Here is a 20,335-nt window from a genome sequence, read left to right as displayed (position 1 = left end):
TAATTTTATAAATGTTTTATAGAAGCAAAGATGACTAGCAATATATATTCATAAAAAAAAAAGAGAGACTCATCAGCAGAGCCCCAAAATGGTTGTTCCTTTCGCAAAAGATGCATCTTAAAAAGATAAATTCTGTCACTGAGAAAAACCTTCATTTTTTAAAAAAAGAAAAACATATTTTGTACTACTACCTAAAACTGTAGCACAGAGAACGCACCCATACCAAAGTGTTATTTCAGTGTTTGTCCTTGACCCATTCTGGTGTTTTGTTTGCACTGCCTCTAGCTTAACAATGGCCAGGGCCTTCCAGATGAAATTAAAGTGCTTAGAGTCCTGAAGAGAATTCTAGCAGAAAAACACCATTTTTAGCAAGAAATATGATAGTGTCAATCAAATGGTCTAGACTTTATTTAAAAAAAGAAAAAGAAAAGGAGGGGTGTTAAACTGTGTTAAGTTTTTAATTTCAGAACAATTGCTAGTATACAACAAACTTTTTATTTTTCATTCATAAAAACAATTTACAGCATTCATAAAACAAAGTGGTCAGAGAAATAAAACTTTTGGATGGATTCTTTCTGTACAGGAACAGATGAGAAGGCAGCTGTTTACTACAGATGAAAACAAATGCAATCCATATAAAGCAGGACTGGGTTGGAGTGGAAGGAAAGCTACACCAACCAACCAAACTCAGCTCTTTCATGCACGTGACTTGACATCTGCGTTCTCTTAAACACCACACAGGAGTGACGTAACACATCTCTGTAAAGGAGGTCATAAGTACTGAAAAAGGGGTAGGGGCAGCTTTACATATAACACACACACACACATTCTCTCCCTCTCTCTCTCTCTCTCTCACACACACACACACACACATTCACACACGAGGGTCGGATAGAGATGGAGAGAAGATTAAAATTAATAAATCCCCAGATAGGCTATCACAAAAAATATCCCTTACATATACAGACACAGAAGAACAACTGCTTACACACTCAGCTTTAAAGTACAATACCTTGAGCTCTAACTCGGTGCACCCTAACCCACTCTGTTCAGCATGAACCAACATGAGTTATATGGTGAGATACACACTTGAAGGAATTCCTTAAAAAAGAATCACAACTTTCATTTTATATATACAACAAATTTTTAATTATGTACTGAAAATAAATTACAGGAAATAACTTTAAAATGCAACAGAGGACAAGTCACAATAAAACATTCCCATTGAATTCTCTTGGGGGTGAGATTGCAGTGCTCGAGGAAGATAAATATCACAAATATATCAAAACTTCAAATTGTCTATGCATTCACACACTGACATGAGCCACAAACATTCCTTTCACAGGACTGTACTTTTTAGCCTACCACAGAACCAGATTTTGCCATAAACTACAAAACTTTTAATACAAAATTGTATTTATATATTTATAATTCATATACATGCCCTACCTGTAATTTTTAGAAAATAAAAGCTACACACTGTACAGACACTCTTAACTCATAGCTGTAGGCAACATTTTTGGATGGAATTTCTCCCCCAATAAAATTAATGGCATATTTTATGTACATGAAGGCTAAACTGCAAAAAGATAGTTCAGCTTCCCAGACAATGCATCTCCTTTCAGGGCAGGTTTACAAATGTAAAAAGGCAAGACAGATGTACACCTCAGACAAACGTACACCTCAGAGTTACCTTCCCAGCTACAAGAGTTGTCATGTGATTTCTGTGAAGTTTCTGATACATGCATTTATGTAATACTGGCATTGAAGGCAGTAAAGCAATATACACTTTTAATGTAGTGGCTCAATAAAGGCTTCATTGTCATTCTGATCTGATTCTTGATACAGTGATTCATAAATTCTCTAAAAATTAAAATTTCAATGGGACGCTATATTAAAGAGACTCTAAATAGATTTCTTAAAATATTTCCCTGAAATATCCTTTTACATAAGACAAATTTCACTAACATTAAATTCGGTAAAAAGAAAGAAAAGAATTAAACCTGGCCCAGTGTGCATGATGAGCCAGTGCTCCTCAGCCGATCGCCCGTCTAAGGAGACATGGAGAGAAGGCCGAAACCAACACACAATGCTCACACTCTGTGGCAGCCATCTGTGAAGCCAGTTACACTAAACTACTTCTACAGTTGATTGTAAACTTTGGTTTATTTTATCTGAGTTCTCATTGTACAGCAAGCATGAACAAGGGAGAGTGGAGTCCATGAGGAGATGAACTGTCAGTCTGTCTTTAATCGGGCATGATGAGACACCTGGTCAGTCAGGCCTGCTTTGATAGAGTTTGTTACAGACTGCCTTATGTTTTCCTCCATCAAATTATCACCCAGGGGCTTCAATACCTGTGGTATGAGAAATGTGCAAAACAAACAAAAACATGAGGTAAAAAAAGAGTACATATAAAAACAGATATAAAAAATTCAATTTAAATCAATGACAAAAATAATCAGGAATGTGAGAAATAAAAAGATGCTTCTCCCAAAAAAGAAAAAGAAAAAGAAAGAAAAAGTTATGATGCAACAAACAACGCAGTTAAGACATTTTATAATGCAACAAAAATTACTTTCCTCTCATTCAAACCCTTTACAAATCCTACGAGACGGATGTGCGGTCCATACCCTATGTGCAGCATCAAATCTGGTATGTATACAGCATTATGCAGACCGGCCCAGACGGTCCTGCTTATTGTCCTACATGTATAAGTGTGAACACTTCAGATAGAGAAAAAAGTTAAAAATACTGTCTAATTTCTCTTCTTGTTATTGTTGGATGACAGTCTCTGTCGCTGTGCTGACGAGAGAGCACGGTGGACCATTCGACGTCTAGTGACTTCAAACAGTTTGGAAAACACCTAAAACACGGAGTGATGTGTTAGGACAGGGACTCAGATGCCTTGGAGCTAGAGTTAAAGACTAGAAGAATTTCAGACTTTGTAGTTTCTCACCTTCCTGGGACTCCTCTGAAGCAAAGGAAAAGAGAAATGCAAAGAAATTTTAGACCAGACTAGCTGAACACAGCACAAGTCTCCTCTGACAAGGGGTTGTGACTTGTGGTTCTTACCTCTCTATACTCCACTGAAAATAACTTTACACAGCTGAGACTCTCCTGTGAAACTCTTCTATAATAATGGCACCTCTAAACTCTTAGAATCAATACTAACAGAAATCATTTTGAAAGACACTGTATAATTATTAAAATCAAGGTGGGAGAATAATATTGATTCAAAAATTTAAAGTAGATCATTTTAAAGCAGTGATGTGGTAATCTATTTTTCTATTAAAAATTATCCAAAGACAGCAAAGCAGTAAGAATGATTTTAAGAGACAAAAATTTGACCTTGACAAAATGTCCAAACACAAACTCCAAAGGAGATCTTAAACACAAGAGTACTTGAAAAAGAGAGAGTCCAAGTTAATACAGTAGCTTGGTTTGTACCAGTGGTTCTCCACCTGTGACTCAACTCCTTTGGCAACCCTCTACCCATCCCAAATATTTACATTACGATTCATAACAGTAGCAAAATTACAGTTATGAAGGAGCAACAAAAATAATTTTATGGTTGGAGGGTCACCACAACATGAGGAATTGTATTAAAGGGCCAAAGTATTAGAAGGTTGAGAACCACTGGTTTATACAGTCATAATGATGTTGTTATAATACCTAATCAATTTTCTTCAGAGAAAATCGTTGACTCCTTCGGTCTTTGAACTGAAAACCAAAACAAACATATACCTGCGTATCTGAATCTCTAATAAGGCCTCACCCCGCTGACCTAGAAGTGACATGGGCAGGCCTCTGCCACTGCCCATCTGTCATAATTACAGCTTTCATTCTGTTCCTGCGTGTGAGACGGTGTCTGGACACTTAATGAGGATCATTTTAACAACAACCACAAGAGAAATGTCTACAGTCAAACAACCCGGGTTGGAACTGTAAGAATCAGCTTTCTGTAACAGATAACAAACAGCTGATCCAGAGGTCTCTGCCTGGCCTAGGACTCTGGCTTGACATGAGATTACAGCTGACGCTCCTTCTGTCTGTGCTGCACTGCTCTGCTCTGTTTCCATGGGACAGCTGTTAAACTTTCTTTGGAAAGAAATCTCTGTGGGATTATTCCTTAGAGTACTGTAATAAACTGCCACCCTCCTCACAGAAGACATGAAGACCTAATATATTTCCCCTTCCTTGTTTTTTGTTAATATTGGTTAGAAAAAAAAAAATCCCATTTTCCTCCCCAAAGCACTGACTGTACTTGAAAACTTCTTTTTTTCTTACCTTTAAAACTTGCTCATTCACAGTATTTTCTTTGCTCAAAGAAAAATATTAGTAGTAAATCTAGTCCTACTCACTGTTTGGCATTATCATCAGGCTTTTAAGTAAGGATCAACCAAAGATATTACAGATTAACGCTAATCAAAGTCAAGTATGATTATGAACAAAGGGAAACAAACCTTTAACTAAATTAGATTCTACATAAAAAAAAAAATAATCAAAATACCACCACCACCACAAAAACAAAACAAGAAACACCAACCCCTCACCATCCTCATATAAAAAGGGAAAAGTAGGTGTACAAAGAAAGTGGAAACTGGCAATCATACAGAAGTCAGATTAGTCACTGCAAAATTAAAAAATAGATACCAACCTGTTCCCATAGTGTTTCAGCAATCTGATCAATCATTGTTCCAATTTCTCTGAACTCCCCAGAGTACTTAACATATGCCCACGTACAGAGGGACGTCAGTGCTAGCCCCATGACAAGGTTGCATAAGACAGCTATAGAGTTTAGGCCGATGAAGCCCGTCAGTCCTGAGACGATGTACATAGCAAACATGACTGCAAACAGTGTGGCCGGGGTACGAGCAGCATAGAAGATATTTTTGCCATCGTTGTGCTTTATAAAATTTGCATAGGTTTCTTCAATTTCAGCTTCAAGCTGGTCCTGATAACGGCGGCAGAATTCATCTCCACCCATTTTTTTCACAGAACGAAACTGTTTGAGCGCCACTTCCTTGAGATCCAAGTGTTTTCGTTCCAAATCTGAAGGTGCAATGTACGGCTTATCACCACCGCATACCTGAAGAAGCCAAATTACAAGGAGAGATTACATGCTAAAAGTAATACTTGAAAAGTGTTCCCTGCTCAAAGATTTTAGTCTCATAAATTAAACTACTTAGCATGGCTACTTTAAACTTGAGCATAACTCATAAGTAATTACATTAACTACTCTGCTGGCTGGTCTTATGTCAACTTGAGATAACATCAGGCTATAAGGCATTTTCTTAGTGATTGATGAGGAAAGTCCAGCCCATTGTGGGTGGAGCCATCCCTGGGCTGGTGGTCCTGGGTTCTATAAGAAAGTAGGCTGAGTAAATCAGGGGAAAGCAGGTCAGGAAGCAGCACTCTTCCACAGCCTCTGCATCAGCTCCTGTCACCTGGTTCCTGCCCTGTATAAGTTCCTGTCCTGACTTCCTTCAGTGATGAACTGTGATGTGAAGTATAAGCCAAATAAACCCTTTCCTCCCCAACTTGCTTTTGCCCATGGTGTTTCATTGCCTCAACTGAAACCCTAAGACACTGTCAATCAAGTGATCTTCCAAATGTGCCTAACCCACCAAAACTGAAAATGCAGTATTTACACTGCCCTCTCTGACTTTTCTTTACCCACTAGTAAACAAAAGCATCACAAAAGATTACTAGCAAAAGAACAGACTAAAGAACTAGTAACAGTACTTCAAGGATGAGCACATTAGCACAGAAATTGCTATTGGTCTCAAGCTACTACTACTTCCATCCCAGGCTGAAAATTCTGAATTAAAAGTCAGAAAATATACCCTGATGCTAGCCATGTAACTTATTTGCTAACAATTTATTCTAGCAGAGACCATAAAAAGACAATTACAGAATAATGTAGCATGACAATAGGTAAGGAGTGCAAATTAGTTCAATAGCTTTAAATATTATACAGCTTCTACTCTGACGTAGCATAGAGCTTCAACATTAGCTACAGACCTGCTCCATACTTTTACAATAGACATCTCTTGCTCCTGCTACTGCTGCAAGGTTATTAGCCTCAGCTGTTGCCTAAAAGAAAAGAAAATATAAAATTACTATTTTAAAAAAATGCCCTATGACTACAAATTCCTACTAACATAATAAACTATATACAACAAGCAATTACGGAAATGAACAGAAAAAAAATATCACTCTCTAGTTTTCCTTTCCTTTGGAAGGGTGTATCAGTATTAAGGGTATGATGCAGGCTTAATAGGACTCCCTGTCTAATTGGGATTTGTGCTAAAACAGATTTGCAGACAATATATCACTATGTGTTCAGGAAATGGACAGAGATAAACACATGTAATCCCAAAATGTGCTGAGTCCTAGGAATTAAGAATTCTTTGCATGAACAACCAGATTCACACAAGTGATTTATTTTCAAACACACAAAACTGTCTTTTGTTGCAAAGCTTTAATATAATTACTATTAATCAACTATAAAACTGAAGAAATGCTCCAAGTGGTAAATTTTAGAACACAGGAAATGTATAAAAATAACAATGCCCCCAAAAGAAAACATACACACAAAGTCTAACTGCACTAGAGGCAGCACATTTCTAGCAAATGAAACTAATCCTTATTTCATGCAGTAGCCCTTCATCAAAGACTCAACACTAAAGCATTTAGTTCAGAGGTGCCTATACTGAGCCATCTTATACAAAAAGCGTTTGTGTTATACCGTATCCCTCTAAAGCCATGGTTTTAATTCTCCACCCCCAACACACTGTCTGACTCTTACCTGAAGCATAGACTTTGGATGTGGTAGTTCCTCTCCTTGATATATTTTAATGTATGCCTAAAAAGACAGACGATTCACTGTATTGGTGTTCAATACAATTTGATACAATGTCCCTCAAAGAAATATCATTAAACATAATAGTTCACAGCATGAAAATGAAGTTCTAGGCCTTAAAACTCATACATTCTAAGTAAAACAAAGTCAATCCTGTCCTGAATATTAACACATAGGTATGTAACCAAATAAAATCCTCTACAGAAACTATTTTTTTATATAATTTATTTTTTCTCAAATTGTAATTCATTCACACGAGGTTATAAACACAGAAAGGCAGGATGTGGGGAAGGGAATGACACTGGAGTGTGGGTGTTCAGGGGGAATACAGATATCTTTCAGACTGGGTATTGGTTGGGTGAAGGTTCAGGGGACAGGTCACTATGACTCTGCCTATGACTCGCTTGACCTTATCTAGGTTGGTATTGTCTGCCAAGGCCAGAAACTTTTTAAATACAATTCCAACTTATCTAAAATTTTACTTCACATTTAAAAGTTTTATATATAAAATATCATCTATTTTATAAAAAGAAATGTTTAATTCTCTCCTGCTTTCAATGTTTCAAATGGACATGTTAGAAAACATGCTAAAACCATCATTTTACTTTAAATATTTTAACTCAAAGGAAATTCTAATTTGTAGTCAAAGCATAAGACTAGGTTTTAAAAACGAACATGAAGTTTCAAGGAACAAGTGGCGAGGGGATGAGGTGCAGCGTGGAAACAGTGTGGATTGAATCCGCACAGTTACACACAAAAATGAGATCCTCAAACAATAAAGGAGGGAGAAGAGGACAAGTTCATGGCATTCAAACAGGAGGTTTGCTTTCAACTTTCTACAGACTCCAACTTAGCTCATAATTAAACAGCAACTGCATCACAGTGCTGAGCACCCAACAGGGAAGCAGAGCCCATTAGCTTCTCAGTTATCCTCTCCCACCCACCTATCTCTAACACTTAACACAACTCTGTGTCTTCAACTTGTTCCAACAGGAAAAGCTAAAAAAAAAAAAAAGAGCAGAAAAAAAAAAAAAAGCTCCACAAGTACCTTACCTAGACTCAAAAAACAGGTACTTCTAGCTACTCTTTTTAGTCCTCAGACCTCTACAGGAAGACTCTGGGAGAACCAGGACTATAGCATTAGTCCAGGCATCACTCACAATGACAGAGCTGTGCTACAATGTGATGAATGGCTCTTCTCTCCACAACAGAGATGCAGAAAAGGAAGGATATTCTGAGAACAAATAGTGTCACTGAATAAAAGACACCATGTCTTTTTAAAAAGATTTATCTGTTTCTTTATGTGTATGTACGTCCCATGTGCAGGCACGGCCATCTTTGAGTGTTTATGTGCAGGAAAGTCTGGGTGCACCCTACGCTACCATGCAGAGACCAGGAGTCACGTGTTCTCCTCTCAGGCTCCCACATTCCTTTTATTCATGGTCTTTCTCTAAACTTGGTGAGCTGGGAAGCAACAAGCCCTATGCACCCCTACTGTCTCCTTCCTCTCAAATCGAGTCCTAACCATGTGAGACACCGCTTGCTATGAGGTATCTAGGAAGCAAACCTGGCTCCTCATGACTGTGCAAGTACTTGTAACAACTGGCCCTTCTGTAGCCTTAATGTTGATATAATGAATTCAGGGCAGAAAAATATACAATTTTTTTCCAAAAAGAAAATTTCTTGTCCGTAAAGATGTGTTAAAAGTTAACTACATTTCTTTTTGAGACAACCATTTAGCTTGGAGTTCACCTACCTTAAAATACTCTACAAGGTCTCTACAAGTGACTTTAGATCCACTTATCTCTTTCTCAACAAGATTTTCAGGAGCAAGCAGCAATGGAACCAGATTCCGAAGCTCTCGTTTAAAATCCTCATCGATATCTGACGGACATGAAGTTAGCCACCATATTAGTCCAGAAATACAAACAAGTTCCAATGACATGAACTCATGAGATTTTGTTTACAAAGAACACACAGTGAAGTGGATTCTATTAGTGAAGATTTTTTTTTCTAAAAAGTGTATCTAAATATGCCACGTCACCTACAGGAAAGAAAACCCCTATTACTCTTCCATCCCACTTCTCCCATTCCCCCACCAGTCTTTCAGCTCAAATGATGAACTTTCTAAACAAATTCTAGACTGACTAAAACACCTTTGTTTAAAAAGCCAAACATACAGGGCACTATATTAAATTCTGGTGTTAGGCTGTTTTTTCTAGTTGTACATGCAGATAGAGCACTTATATACATAAAACAAATCTTTTAAAAAATTTTTAAATAAAATAAATGGTTAATCAGTATGCTATGGTCAATCAGTATGCTAAAGAGCGGCAATCAAAGGCAAGCTAAAATCAACACAGGAGAACATCGCAACTATCACACAGTTGTCACTAAAATGAAAAAGTTAAAGAAATATTTACAGGCAACTAAGGAATCCTGAGAGTGGAAAAAATAGTCTTCCTCAAGGAGGACCAAACTAAGGAGTTGTTGGTCAGCCCTGAAACATATACTGAGTAACATTATACAAACTGAGCAGTTATATTTAGAAACAGATAAGTATATGCACATACATATATGCATGTCAGAACAATTAATGAAAAAAGAGACCATGAATTTGAAAGAGCAAGGAGTGGTATATGGGAGGACTTGGAGAGAGGAAAGGGAGAGAGAAAATGTTATAACTATATTTATAATATCAAAAATAAAAACAAGATACAAAACAAACTTTCCACCGCTACCTAGTAGTCTCAGCAAGCATGGAATACTCACCTTTCAGTCGTCCATCAAAACTAGGGTTTGTGGCAACTTTAAGTCCAGGATGTGGTAAAAGGAAGCAACCGAGATTTGAGAAACAATTATGAATGTGCTTCCTGACATTCTGTAGCTCTTCATGCTGGTTCTGTTTTACCTAAAAGAAGAAAATAGAGTGAAGCTGTAAACAGATTTTTTTTTTAATTTTAAAAAGGACACATACATACTCATACACATGCACACTAAACTCAGACTTCTCTAGAGGGCAGCTTTATTTACTACTACTAAAAAGTTTATTTCTGGTCACTTTTGTCGACTTGAAAGGCATATCTTTTCCTTAGAGAAAGCTGTCTGAAATTCCAAAACAAACAACTAATTATAATACCTGACACCTGAATAAAAGTTGAAATTATGACTTAGAAACTAATAAATAAAGCATTTGTCTTTACAGCATTTATGTCAAAATCATACTAAACAAACAGAAGCCAAAAAAAAAAAAAAAAACAGACCGTTAATTTTCCTAAGATTAAGACAGCCTCCAAGCAAACTATAAAATCCAGTAAAAAGTCCTGGTGTAGGGGCTGGTGGGACAGTGGTTATGAGCATAAACTACTCTTGCAGAGAACCCAAGAGACTGCCTGTAACTCCAACTCCAGGCCAGCCACACTCTGGCCTCCACACACACAGCACTCACTCACAGGCCCGCGTCAGCAGACACACATACATAATGTTCAAAGAACTCAGTGCAGTCCAGACACACAGAAGAACTTCAGTGCCCTCAATTATCTATGATTTATGCTGATCACTGATCTTTGAGAAAGAAGAGACTGCTATGTATTTTTTTTAAGAACAGTCTTTAAAGACGCTTTTATTACATTTTCTTTCTTTCTTTTTTGTATGTGCACATGTGCAGTAAGTGTGAGAAGGGCATACAGGTGTGCTATGTATGGCACACATGCAGAGATCAACCTTCAACAACTATCCTCTCCTTCCAGCATATGGGTCCTGGGAGACGGAACTATGGTCATTGGGCTTAGAAGCAAGTGTCTACCTGCTAATCAATCTCATCAGCCAATGAAAGAAACTCTTAAAGAAAAAAAAATTAAATAATTACTAGCATGTCAACATTTAAAAAACATTTTTTTTAAAAATAATTACTAGCATGTCTACATTAGGAGGTTTTTGTTTTTGTTTGTTTGTTTGTTTGTTTGTTTGTTTTCAGACAGGGTCTCACTATGTAGCCGTGGCTAACCTGAATGGAACCTTCTATGTAGGCCAGGAAGGCTTCCAACTCACGAGTGAGCCACCTGCCTGTGCCTCCTGGTAATAGGATTAAAGGTGTGTCAGTGCACTGTTCCACGCCTGCGCCCAGGCACTAACGCGTGCATTCTTCCAAGTGTTCTTCCAAAGGCCATTCTAACAAAACATGTACTGTTCATAACCAAGACCTGTAAACTACTACCTCCATCTCCGCCTACACAAGGAAAGGCAGTTATCAGTACAATACTGTACATCGTGAGAATAAACTAGTAAACTATATGCAACAATAGAGGCTAATCCCAAGAACAAAACACTGAACAAATAAGACACAAAAGAATATATTCTGTGTCAAGCATGGTGATGCAAGCCTCTAATCCCAGCATTAGGAAGGCAGAGGCAGGTGGATCTCTGTGATCCTTTTTGTACTTTGTATAAAATACAAAAACAAAATCTGTTAAAAATGATAGAGGGTACAAGTTATACATTTATGATCGTTTTACAAACACATTAGACTACACACTTAAAATACATGACTGGATGCATCGCTGTAATAACTCTGAGATCTTGTCTTTGAAGTACATAACTCAGAGTTCAGCTATATGACTAATATGTTATGTTGATTTCTTCTAAATAACCAGAAAAAAAAAAGTAAACCTGAAAATACCTGTCTCAAAATGTCTTCCAAATAATCTAGGAATTAATCTCATTTTAAGAATAAGAAAGTCATACTATGTATGCCCCAAGTATTTGAATGTGGTTGAGAAATGAAATGTACCATACCAAAAAAGACAAAAATCTCCTGTGCTCAACACATAACAAAAGGATCTCTCTCCATAGCCTTCTGGATGTGGAGATGTAATCTGGAAATACCTGACTGTTCCCTACCTCAGGAAAGTGCCTTTAAGGATAAAGACTCACAACCTTGTTCATGGGGTCATTTTCCAGGAATGCTTTGTGAAGCACAATGCATAGGAATGAGTGTCTGGTTCTTTTTAAAAGGTCTAGAGGGCTCAGCACATAAACTGGCTGTCAAGCAAGTCTGGTGACCTCAGCTCATTATCCAGGATTCATGTAAAGTTAGGAGGAAGGAATCAACTACACAAAGCTGTCTTCTGACCTACACACACATGCTGTGACATGCACACACCCAAACACGGTAATAGTAACAATAATAATAACAACAACAGCAACAGTTACTTTCAAAAACATCAGTCTTTGAATATTTACTGGTGGGTAGTTCCCCCAGTAAATATGGAGAATAACAATTGTTCCTTTATGTTTATTTAAGACTATCTTCTTTAGCCAGAGTCCATCACTTACACAGCATCCTTGACAGTGAACCGGTAATGTCAGGGTAGTCAGGAAGCCCACCCTTTGCCCAACCTGAGGCATATGCTTTCCTCTCCAGGAAAGGAGACTTACCTGCAGTCTCTTTTCAAGGAACTGCTTCCCACCTTCCAAGCCATATGAATGTTCATAAGGATAACTCCAATCTCGAATCAAAAACATTAGCGTCTACATACAGAAAAAAAAAAAATACAAATCACTTGTTACAAAATCCTAAGATTACTGAGAACTTCCTCCTATAAACAATGTTAATCAAGACTATAATGAGTAGCTCAGTGGGTAGAACATATGAGACTATCATTCTTGGGGTCCTGAGTTCAATTCCCAGCATCAGAAATTTAAAAATAAAAATGATTCCAGTAACCAAATGGTGAGTACACTGTCCATGGTTACAGTCAATGCCACGTAAGCAACTGCCCAGACCTGGCACCAAATGCTCAGCTCCGCTTCAAAACATCATTACACAGAAGGAGTTATCGGAGTAATAATAACACCCAAAGCCAAACGTGAACAAAAGGTATATGGAGGATCATCATTTTAAACCAACCTAGAGAACTAGAACAACTACACTTTCAGATGGCTAAGTCAACACTGGTTACAGCTTTGATATTAAAGAGACCGTTCTTACAAATGTCTTATCCATACAGTATTTGATTTCTCAGCACTACTGACATTTTGAACCAGGTAACTACTTGTCCATGGCTGCCCTTTGCATTAATTATAGAAGTATTTCTGGCCTGTACATTTCATGCCAATAGCATTAACCACCCCACAAAACTGTGACAATCAAAAATACCAGACATTGGCAAATGTCTCCTAAATGGATAAATAATTCTAGATTATGAAAACTGATATAAACCAAATATAGTATATTTTACCCATATACAAAAGGAAGCCATGATCTGCCCAATTGTTTCATAAAAGTGATTGCCTAAAACAGGTGTGTCAGATAAAAATGAGGCAAAATTAATGCAAGCCCACTAATATTGTAATCACTAGGAAGCCAACACACAGGAAGCACTCCTCGCAGCCACAGGCAAGCGCAGTGATTGTTCCCTCCCACTCACTGCAACTGAGAACAGCATGAGCAACAGCTTGAAACCTGAACCTGTCTATACGAAATGACGAGTAGCAGGGGGACTGACTTCAACTTGTAATCCGTCACAAAAAAGGAGGCCTATATGACATTTTATAACTTTATCACATCTAAGATAAATTTGACATACTGTCTTCAATTCGCTACTGTCTTAAGTTCTAGAATTAAATAACATCCAATTAAGTGAAGTGCCCTCCACCAAGTCAAAGTATTACAAACAAACTTAGAGTCCTGTCTTTGTCTCCTAGACTGTTGGGCTTCAACTAGTAGTAAGCTGATGCCGATACACCAATAGTTGGTTTTGATTCTGGTGCCACATGAGTTTATAATGTCCTTGTGGCTCGAAGCTTCTCACAGGTACATTTTTAAAGTACTAAAACACTTACTTACCTGAAATGGCTTCTGGTAGATCTCTTCCATTGCAAGTCTTCCATACTCTGTAAATAACTATAAATCAAGTCAGTTAAGATAATGCCACCAAAGAGACTGAAAGGAGCCATTTATAGAACTGTCTATATCACAGTAGATGTCAGTCATTTCACTGGCTAATATACTAGGTATATGAGAAATGTCCTCTAGTTAACCAATCAGCCATTTCTTTAAAGCCATACAAAATTCAAATATATTACAGGCTTCTAATCATGAATTTACAATAAAAAAGAATTAAGTTTTAATACTTTGGCATATATTCTCTAAGACATACTTGTAGGTGTTGAAGATCATCTTCTTGAATATTCTGAGACAAATTATATACCTGTTAAAACAAAATTCATTTTGTTTTTATTAGTGTTTTAATGAGTATAAATTCCCTTTTAGTAAGGAAGGTTATTTTAGACCTTATCATAAAGTAATCACTTAGTCACTATATTAACCAGTAGTATATGGAATGCATTTTTTTATTAAAAGAAAAGCAGTAAAATCCAAGAATGCATACATACTCATGGCCCAAGTGCATTATAGACTGTCTTTTCCTATTTCTCAGTCTCTTTCATATTACGTCATATCATTTTTAAAAGACCAGAAAAGACAAACTGAAGTCAGTTGTGATGATGCACTCCTGAGATTCCAACACTTAGGAGGTAGGGGCAGAAGAGTCGGATGGAGTCAAAGGGCCACCCTGGACTACACAGTGAGCTCTAGGCCAGGAAAAAGCAAAGGTTGATTCACTCCTTGAGTAAGCTGAAGAGTGTGAGAAGCAATGTTTAGAAAATGTTTCTTCTTGGTACAGGATATATGTTCATTCAGTAGGTTCTGGGCTTTTTGCTTGTTTAGTTTTGTTCTGGATTCTTAAAAAGGATTTCCTTACTTAGTCCAGACTGGTCTCAAACTTCAACAATTCTCCTGCCTCTGCCTCCTTCCCATGTGCTAAGATTTCAGAGCCCTGCAATGACTGGCACGCATCGTCACGCATGCCATGGTGTCTTTTTCCCTGAGTTGGTGAACATAAGCAACATGAAATGTTTACCAGGCCACAGAAACTAGTAACCCAGCAGCAGGTGGCACTATTGCCCTTTTAAGAATGTCCTGGAGGCTTTCCAAAACAGCAGAACTGATAATGGTTGTCCTCTGATCTTTGGAGAAGTTTGTCAGGTCTAGTCCTTTCATGACAGAGCATTACAAAAGAAAGTACTACAGTGACACCTAAGACACAACCTCTATGACAGAATCAGTAAATGCAGCTGCTCCAAAGACAGAACAAACAGGTGATAATCAAGTAAACTTGAGAAGTCAAGAGCATAAACACCAAAAGTGATGCTTAGTCACTGATTAATCCCAAACAGGGTATCTAAAATATAAAAAGCCCACAGCATAATCAATTTATTCTTATCTGTGTGGGCCTAAACTTTTAGAACACAGGTAAAGAGAGATGGGCCTCTGTTATCTTAAACCACTGGGTCTCAGCATACTGCCTTGGACTCAGTACGTCCTAAGAGTCTGTTGAATGTAATCAAGATCAATGTGTCATCTGTCTACCAGCCCAAAAGAAAAACTGTTTCAGACAGCCTTGTACGGCCTCCAACTAGCTCTCGTTAGGGAGCTCAGCAGCCTAACTCAGTTCCCTAAGTGCTGAGGCTACAGAAGTGCACTACTGCCTGGAAATCACAACTTACTTAAGGAAGAAATGCCCTTCCAAGGTCTGTAGAAAGTCGTTCTGAGGCTAGGACTATAGCTCAGTGGCACATTGTCTGCTGGCACCCATGACACCACATATCAATCCCCACTACCACCCCTCACAAAACAAGTCTATAGAAACTATTATAGACTATTACTATTATAGGCACTACCTCATTTAGATTTCATCGTTTACAACACACAACTACTATATTTGACATAGGCAGAGTGAGTAAAATCCTCAGCTTATAGATAAGAAAGTGTCTGAGTGGTATAAGCTGTTCAAAACCAAATCCCCTACCATCAAAAAGTTATATAAACAAAAGAATAGCAACGAAGTTTAGGGTAGAGCTTCTCCACTGTAATTTAAGAGAGGCAAGCCTCAAACTGTAACATCAGCTAAGCAGAAGCGCTAAACTGTGAAAAACAGAAAAGGATGGCCTCTGCTGCCTCTCAGGATCTATAGTCACGCTACTTTGTACAGAAAACACAACAAAAATAAAGACTTCTGAGGGTCCTCAAGAGCTTCTCTTAGTGAGCAGTGACAGGTATCCTTGGCCTGGAACAGGTAGGCTGAAGAACTCCTCTTTGCACACAGTAATATCCAGGCTTCTCCCAGTCAGGTTATGGAAGGAGGAAGAAAGGGAACTAACTGAGACTGCTGATGTTTCTGACATTATTACAGATCATCACAAAGTCACAAGACATTCTGAAGAACTGCTTATGAACTATACTGATATGGACAGTTTCTATTGTATGAGAATTTTCAAATATCCTTCCTATGCACTATCACCAGCAGATCTAGGAGACCATCCTCCCAGCATTAATTTTTGAGCCCGAGAGATATCCATACAAATGATCCCAAAAAAGGAAAGGAATACAAAACCATGTATGTTGGCTGACCTCGCTCACCTAGATTACACAGAGATAATCTATCTGAAGCAAGGAGAACTTGGTAGGAAAAGCACAATCAGAGTACACTGTGAGTAACATAGGAGGACAATACCCTTTTCTAAGCAAAAACCAGTGCTAAAATTCTCTATCACTTGGGTTTTCTAAATTAAATATTAATTGTTGCTGGGTAGTGGCAGCACACACCTTTAATCCCAGCACTCAGGAGGCAGAGGCAGACAGATCTCTAAGCTTGAGGCCAGCCTGGTCTACAGTTTGAGTTCCAGGACAGGCACGGCCACACAGGGAAACCCTGTCTCAATAACACATACATACATACATACATACATACATACATACATACATACATACATACAAACAATCTGGGGTTTTTTTTAAAGTTCAAATAATCAAGAACTGTGAAAGAAACCAAACAGAAAACTAGGCTGCTATTTAATTATTTGGTGTTTTTGTTTTGTTTTTGGTTAAGCAGTCATATGATTGATTTTAATTATAGACAATATTCAATAACTTTCCCCCTAAAGATTTCTTAATTTTAATTTTATGTGTATGAATGTTTGCCTGAATGAGTATACCATATGCACACCAGCAGCATAAACTGGACTTAATAGTTTGTTGGTATTTTTAAAATAAAGACACAGTGGGTAGGGAGGTAGGGAGGATCTAGAAAACATGATTAAAATATATTGTATAAAAAATTATCAAAAAAAAGACAAAGTGAGAATACAAAGTTGGGTGGATAGGAGAGGGGTGGATCTGGGAAGAGTTGGGGGAAGGGAGTGAATATGATCAAAACACACTGAATACAATTCTCATCACTAATGAAAATTCTGTTGTCATTAAAGCAAAGGTGGCTTTGGCGTAACTTCATCCTTTATATCTAATTCAAAGTATATAAGTTTATAGCTTATTACATAAATAATAAGAAATACAACTAGCCCTCTCTTTTCTTCAATCAAAAGCGTTTTATGGAGGTTGCACAAAGGTAGGATTTTATGAGCTGACAGAACACGCATGCTCACCTGGACAGAGCTCGTCATAGTGCTCAGAGCAAACACTGTTGCACAGTCTTTAATGGTTGACTGGCTATCAAAGGCACCCTGGGTATCCATTAGCAGCACAGCCACCTAGGAATTTGAAAGTTTAAAATACTTAGTAAAAGAATCACCAAAAATACCTACAAAAATCATACATTAAATAATAAAGTTCAAAGCAGTAATTAAATCAAGGAAAGTATTTATATACTATTATACATTTTAACATAGTAATCATTAAAGTTACTGACATTAATAGTTTTGTGTTCTTTTAAATTTTAATACCAGAAAATTGCTCAAGAAAAAAATAGAGGGGAAAATAGCCAAGTGTAAGTAGAACTTTACTTTTGTTCCATTAGGTCTGTCAATCACAAACACTTCATTCCAAACTTGTATGCCTGTTGTTTCTCTTTCGCAACCTCCTCGCCACGTAAAGCCAGTCAGTGGTTCATTGTTCCCACCAATCCAGCTCTGAGAGTCCTGTTAAATCAAGAGGTAAAGCACATGCCAAAATTAGGAACTATAAAAAATTTAGCTCACCCATTCCATATCTCATAGAGAAGCCCATGTTCAAAGAGAGAACCCCACAGTCTAGCATCCTGCACACAGTCCTGGGCAGAGTGCTAGGGGAGAAGTCTCCTAAACCAGACTTTGTCACTCCATCCCAGCTTCCACTTACTCTAGGTAAGCAGGATTACGCACGCCCACTCTTCCTAGCAAGCTTTTCTATGTTTAAAGATCATAAAATATGGAAACTAGCTATTTAAATATCTTGTTGTACAGAACAGTAAAGCCAAGTTCCAGACAGCAGGACTGTCAAAACAGTAGCCCTATCCTAGAATGGTATTAAAAAAACATTTCACACCACTGGGACTTGTCTTTTTTAAAAACAACTAGAACTTGTTTGGAACCTGATTCAACCAAACTGGCTTAAGGGTTGGGTGGGGGGTGGCTTTTTATGAAACAAATAGACATATGTACTCAAATTGTACTCCCTATGAGATAAGGTTAAATGGATAGAAACATTTTTCTTTTATTTAAAATATCTTTTTTCATACACTATGTTGTGATCAGGGTTTCTATCTCGGATTTCCTCCCAGAGCCTCTCCACCACCTCACCCATCCCACCCATCCAACTCCACGGCCTGACCCCCCTCCTCTCTCTCTAACAAGCAAATAAAACCAAAGTAAATTTTTAAAAACAAAAGAAAAACAGGAAAAGCACACAAAATGATACTTTTTTATGCACAAAAATTAGAACTGAGTCTTTAGCTACTAGATGTCTAAATGTTTATGATGAAAAAGACATATCTTCCTGGCAAATGCTTTAAAACAGTCCAGGAAACACATACACAAAGAAAAAGATAAAATGAGACCATATGTCTATAGGTACATGGCAATTCATAATACTATTCTCTTTATTTTGAAATGTGTTTGAAAATTTTTTCTGTAATAAAATCTTTGGGGGTTGGAACGCCTTAATGGTAGAACATCTGCCTAACAAGCCCAAGGTCCTGGGTTTGGTCCTCATCACCAAGGGGGGTGGGGGTGGGACTATCTTGTAACTCAAGTCACAGAGCTACAACTACTATAATTATATAGTATGGAGCTGGGGTATAGTCCAATGGGAGAGCACTTGCCTATACACATAAGGCTTACATTCAATGTCCACCACCATAGATAGATATAGTTAATATACCACAATGTAGTTTGTCTAGAATATTAAATATACAATGTCAGTGACTGACATGTCAAGATGCCTACACTTTAAAGTCTGCATACCCTCTATTTAAAACATCTCAAAGGAAAATTCCAACAAGCTACAATGTTGTGCATTACATTCTCCTGCACTCACTGTTCTCCGTTGTCAACACTTTGACCTATTAGGCCTCCCTTTCTGCTGGTTACAGAAACTCACACCATACGACTCCATTCACAGTGTTTTCTGGACTTGTGTTTCATAGTGTTAGAGAATCAGTGATGCCCTAGACAAGAACAAGTGGTCTGGCCCCATTACTTTCCCATTCACCTACTTTTCACAAGAAGCCTCTCTAGCTTCTGAAATGCTACCTATGGCTTCCACCCAACCTGTGAAGCCATCTGGAGACCTGTTGGGCACAACAATACACCTTTCACTTTTCCAATCTCTGTTCCCGATATTCCATAGAGATCCCAACACACTCAAACACACACCTTCCTGCTTCCAACATTCCTAAACAATCAAATCAACCCTACATATACACTGTTTAGCTGATCTATACTTTCTTTTGCCTAGATTCAAAACCTCTGACACTGGAGGGATCAAACAGTACACATAAGAAACTATTATTCATTCCCCTACAATGTCAAAAATCTGCTCCTCCAAAAGTTTTTTTTTTCCAATTTAACCTACACAAGTAAAAGAATCTGTTCTCAGAGATCTGGTTTTACTCAATATATTACCTTGCTCCTATATGAGAATGTAAATTGAAAACTGAAGTTTTACTTCATTCTGCCTAGCTTATAAGGAAGCATTAAATGAATTAGCATTAAATGAATATTAAATGAATAAAAATGATACTTATAAAATTCAATATGCTTTCTTTAGAATATAGGTATCAGGCATAAAAGAAATATGACTGTTCTAGTCCTAGAAATAAGAACAGTAAAAAAAAATTTAAAGCATGACAAAAATCATAGACCTATATAACATGCTTAAAAACCCTCATGTTCAAGGAAACCAAAAAGAATTGATGTCTCACAGGAATGTATCATTATGTATAATCTCTTCTTAGTTCGTTCTATATCTAGTTAAAAAAAAAGTAAATTAAGGATTCTAGATAACCAAATTCTCAAACAAAATAAAACCTATTATTTCTCTAGTGAATGAACAAAGAGGGCTTTAGAAAAAATAATTATTAATTCAGTCAACAAATAATTTACTGACCTTCTACTAAATTCTGAATATTGTTA

General features: G+C 37.4%; 1 protein-coding gene across 4 annotated transcripts in view; it reads right to left on the bottom strand.

Annotated features, from left to right (window-relative positions):
* Positions 1-476: 476 nt before the first annotated feature.
* Atl2 (atlastin GTPase 2) overlaps positions 477-20,335 on the bottom strand; it is a 42,509-nt gene continuing 22,650 nt past the window's right edge. For 2 of the 4 annotated variants that reach the window (XM_028765091.1, XM_028765089.1), the window contains 11 exons: positions 17,729-17,863; positions 17,372-17,476; positions 14,029-14,079; positions 13,716-13,772; positions 12,305-12,397; positions 9,641-9,779; positions 8,625-8,752; positions 6,815-6,871; positions 6,028-6,099; positions 4,661-5,092; positions 477-2,357 (listed from right to left, as the gene is read on the bottom strand). In XM_028765091.1, coding sequence (XP_028620924.1) covers positions 2,238-2,357; positions 4,661-5,092; positions 6,028-6,099; positions 6,815-6,871; positions 8,625-8,752; positions 9,641-9,779; positions 12,305-12,397; positions 13,716-13,772; positions 14,029-14,079; positions 17,372-17,461 — 1,239 coding nt within the window. In that variant the 5' untranslated portion in view covers positions 17,462-17,476; positions 17,729-17,863 and the 3' untranslated portion in view covers positions 477-2,237. Of the gene's footprint in view, positions 2,358-2,489; positions 2,867-2,959; positions 2,975-3,675; positions 3,724-4,660; positions 5,093-6,027; positions 6,100-6,814; positions 6,872-8,624; positions 8,753-9,640; positions 9,780-12,304; positions 12,398-13,715; positions 13,773-14,028; positions 14,080-17,371; positions 17,477-17,728; positions 17,864-20,335 lie in introns of those variants that run through there. The other 2 variants (XM_028765090.1, XM_028765092.1) reach the window with 2 other exon arrangements.

Source organism: Grammomys surdaster, unplaced genomic scaffold (genome assembly GCF_004785775.1).
Source record: "Grammomys surdaster isolate TR1022 unplaced genomic scaffold, NIH_TR_1.0 149, whole genome shotgun sequence".
In the NCBI taxonomy this organism is placed as follows: domain Eukaryota; kingdom Metazoa; phylum Chordata; class Mammalia; order Rodentia; family Muridae; genus Grammomys; species Grammomys surdaster.
The sequence above is the reverse complement of the archived record's forward strand: the minus strand, read 5'-3'. Positions and strand labels throughout refer to the sequence as shown.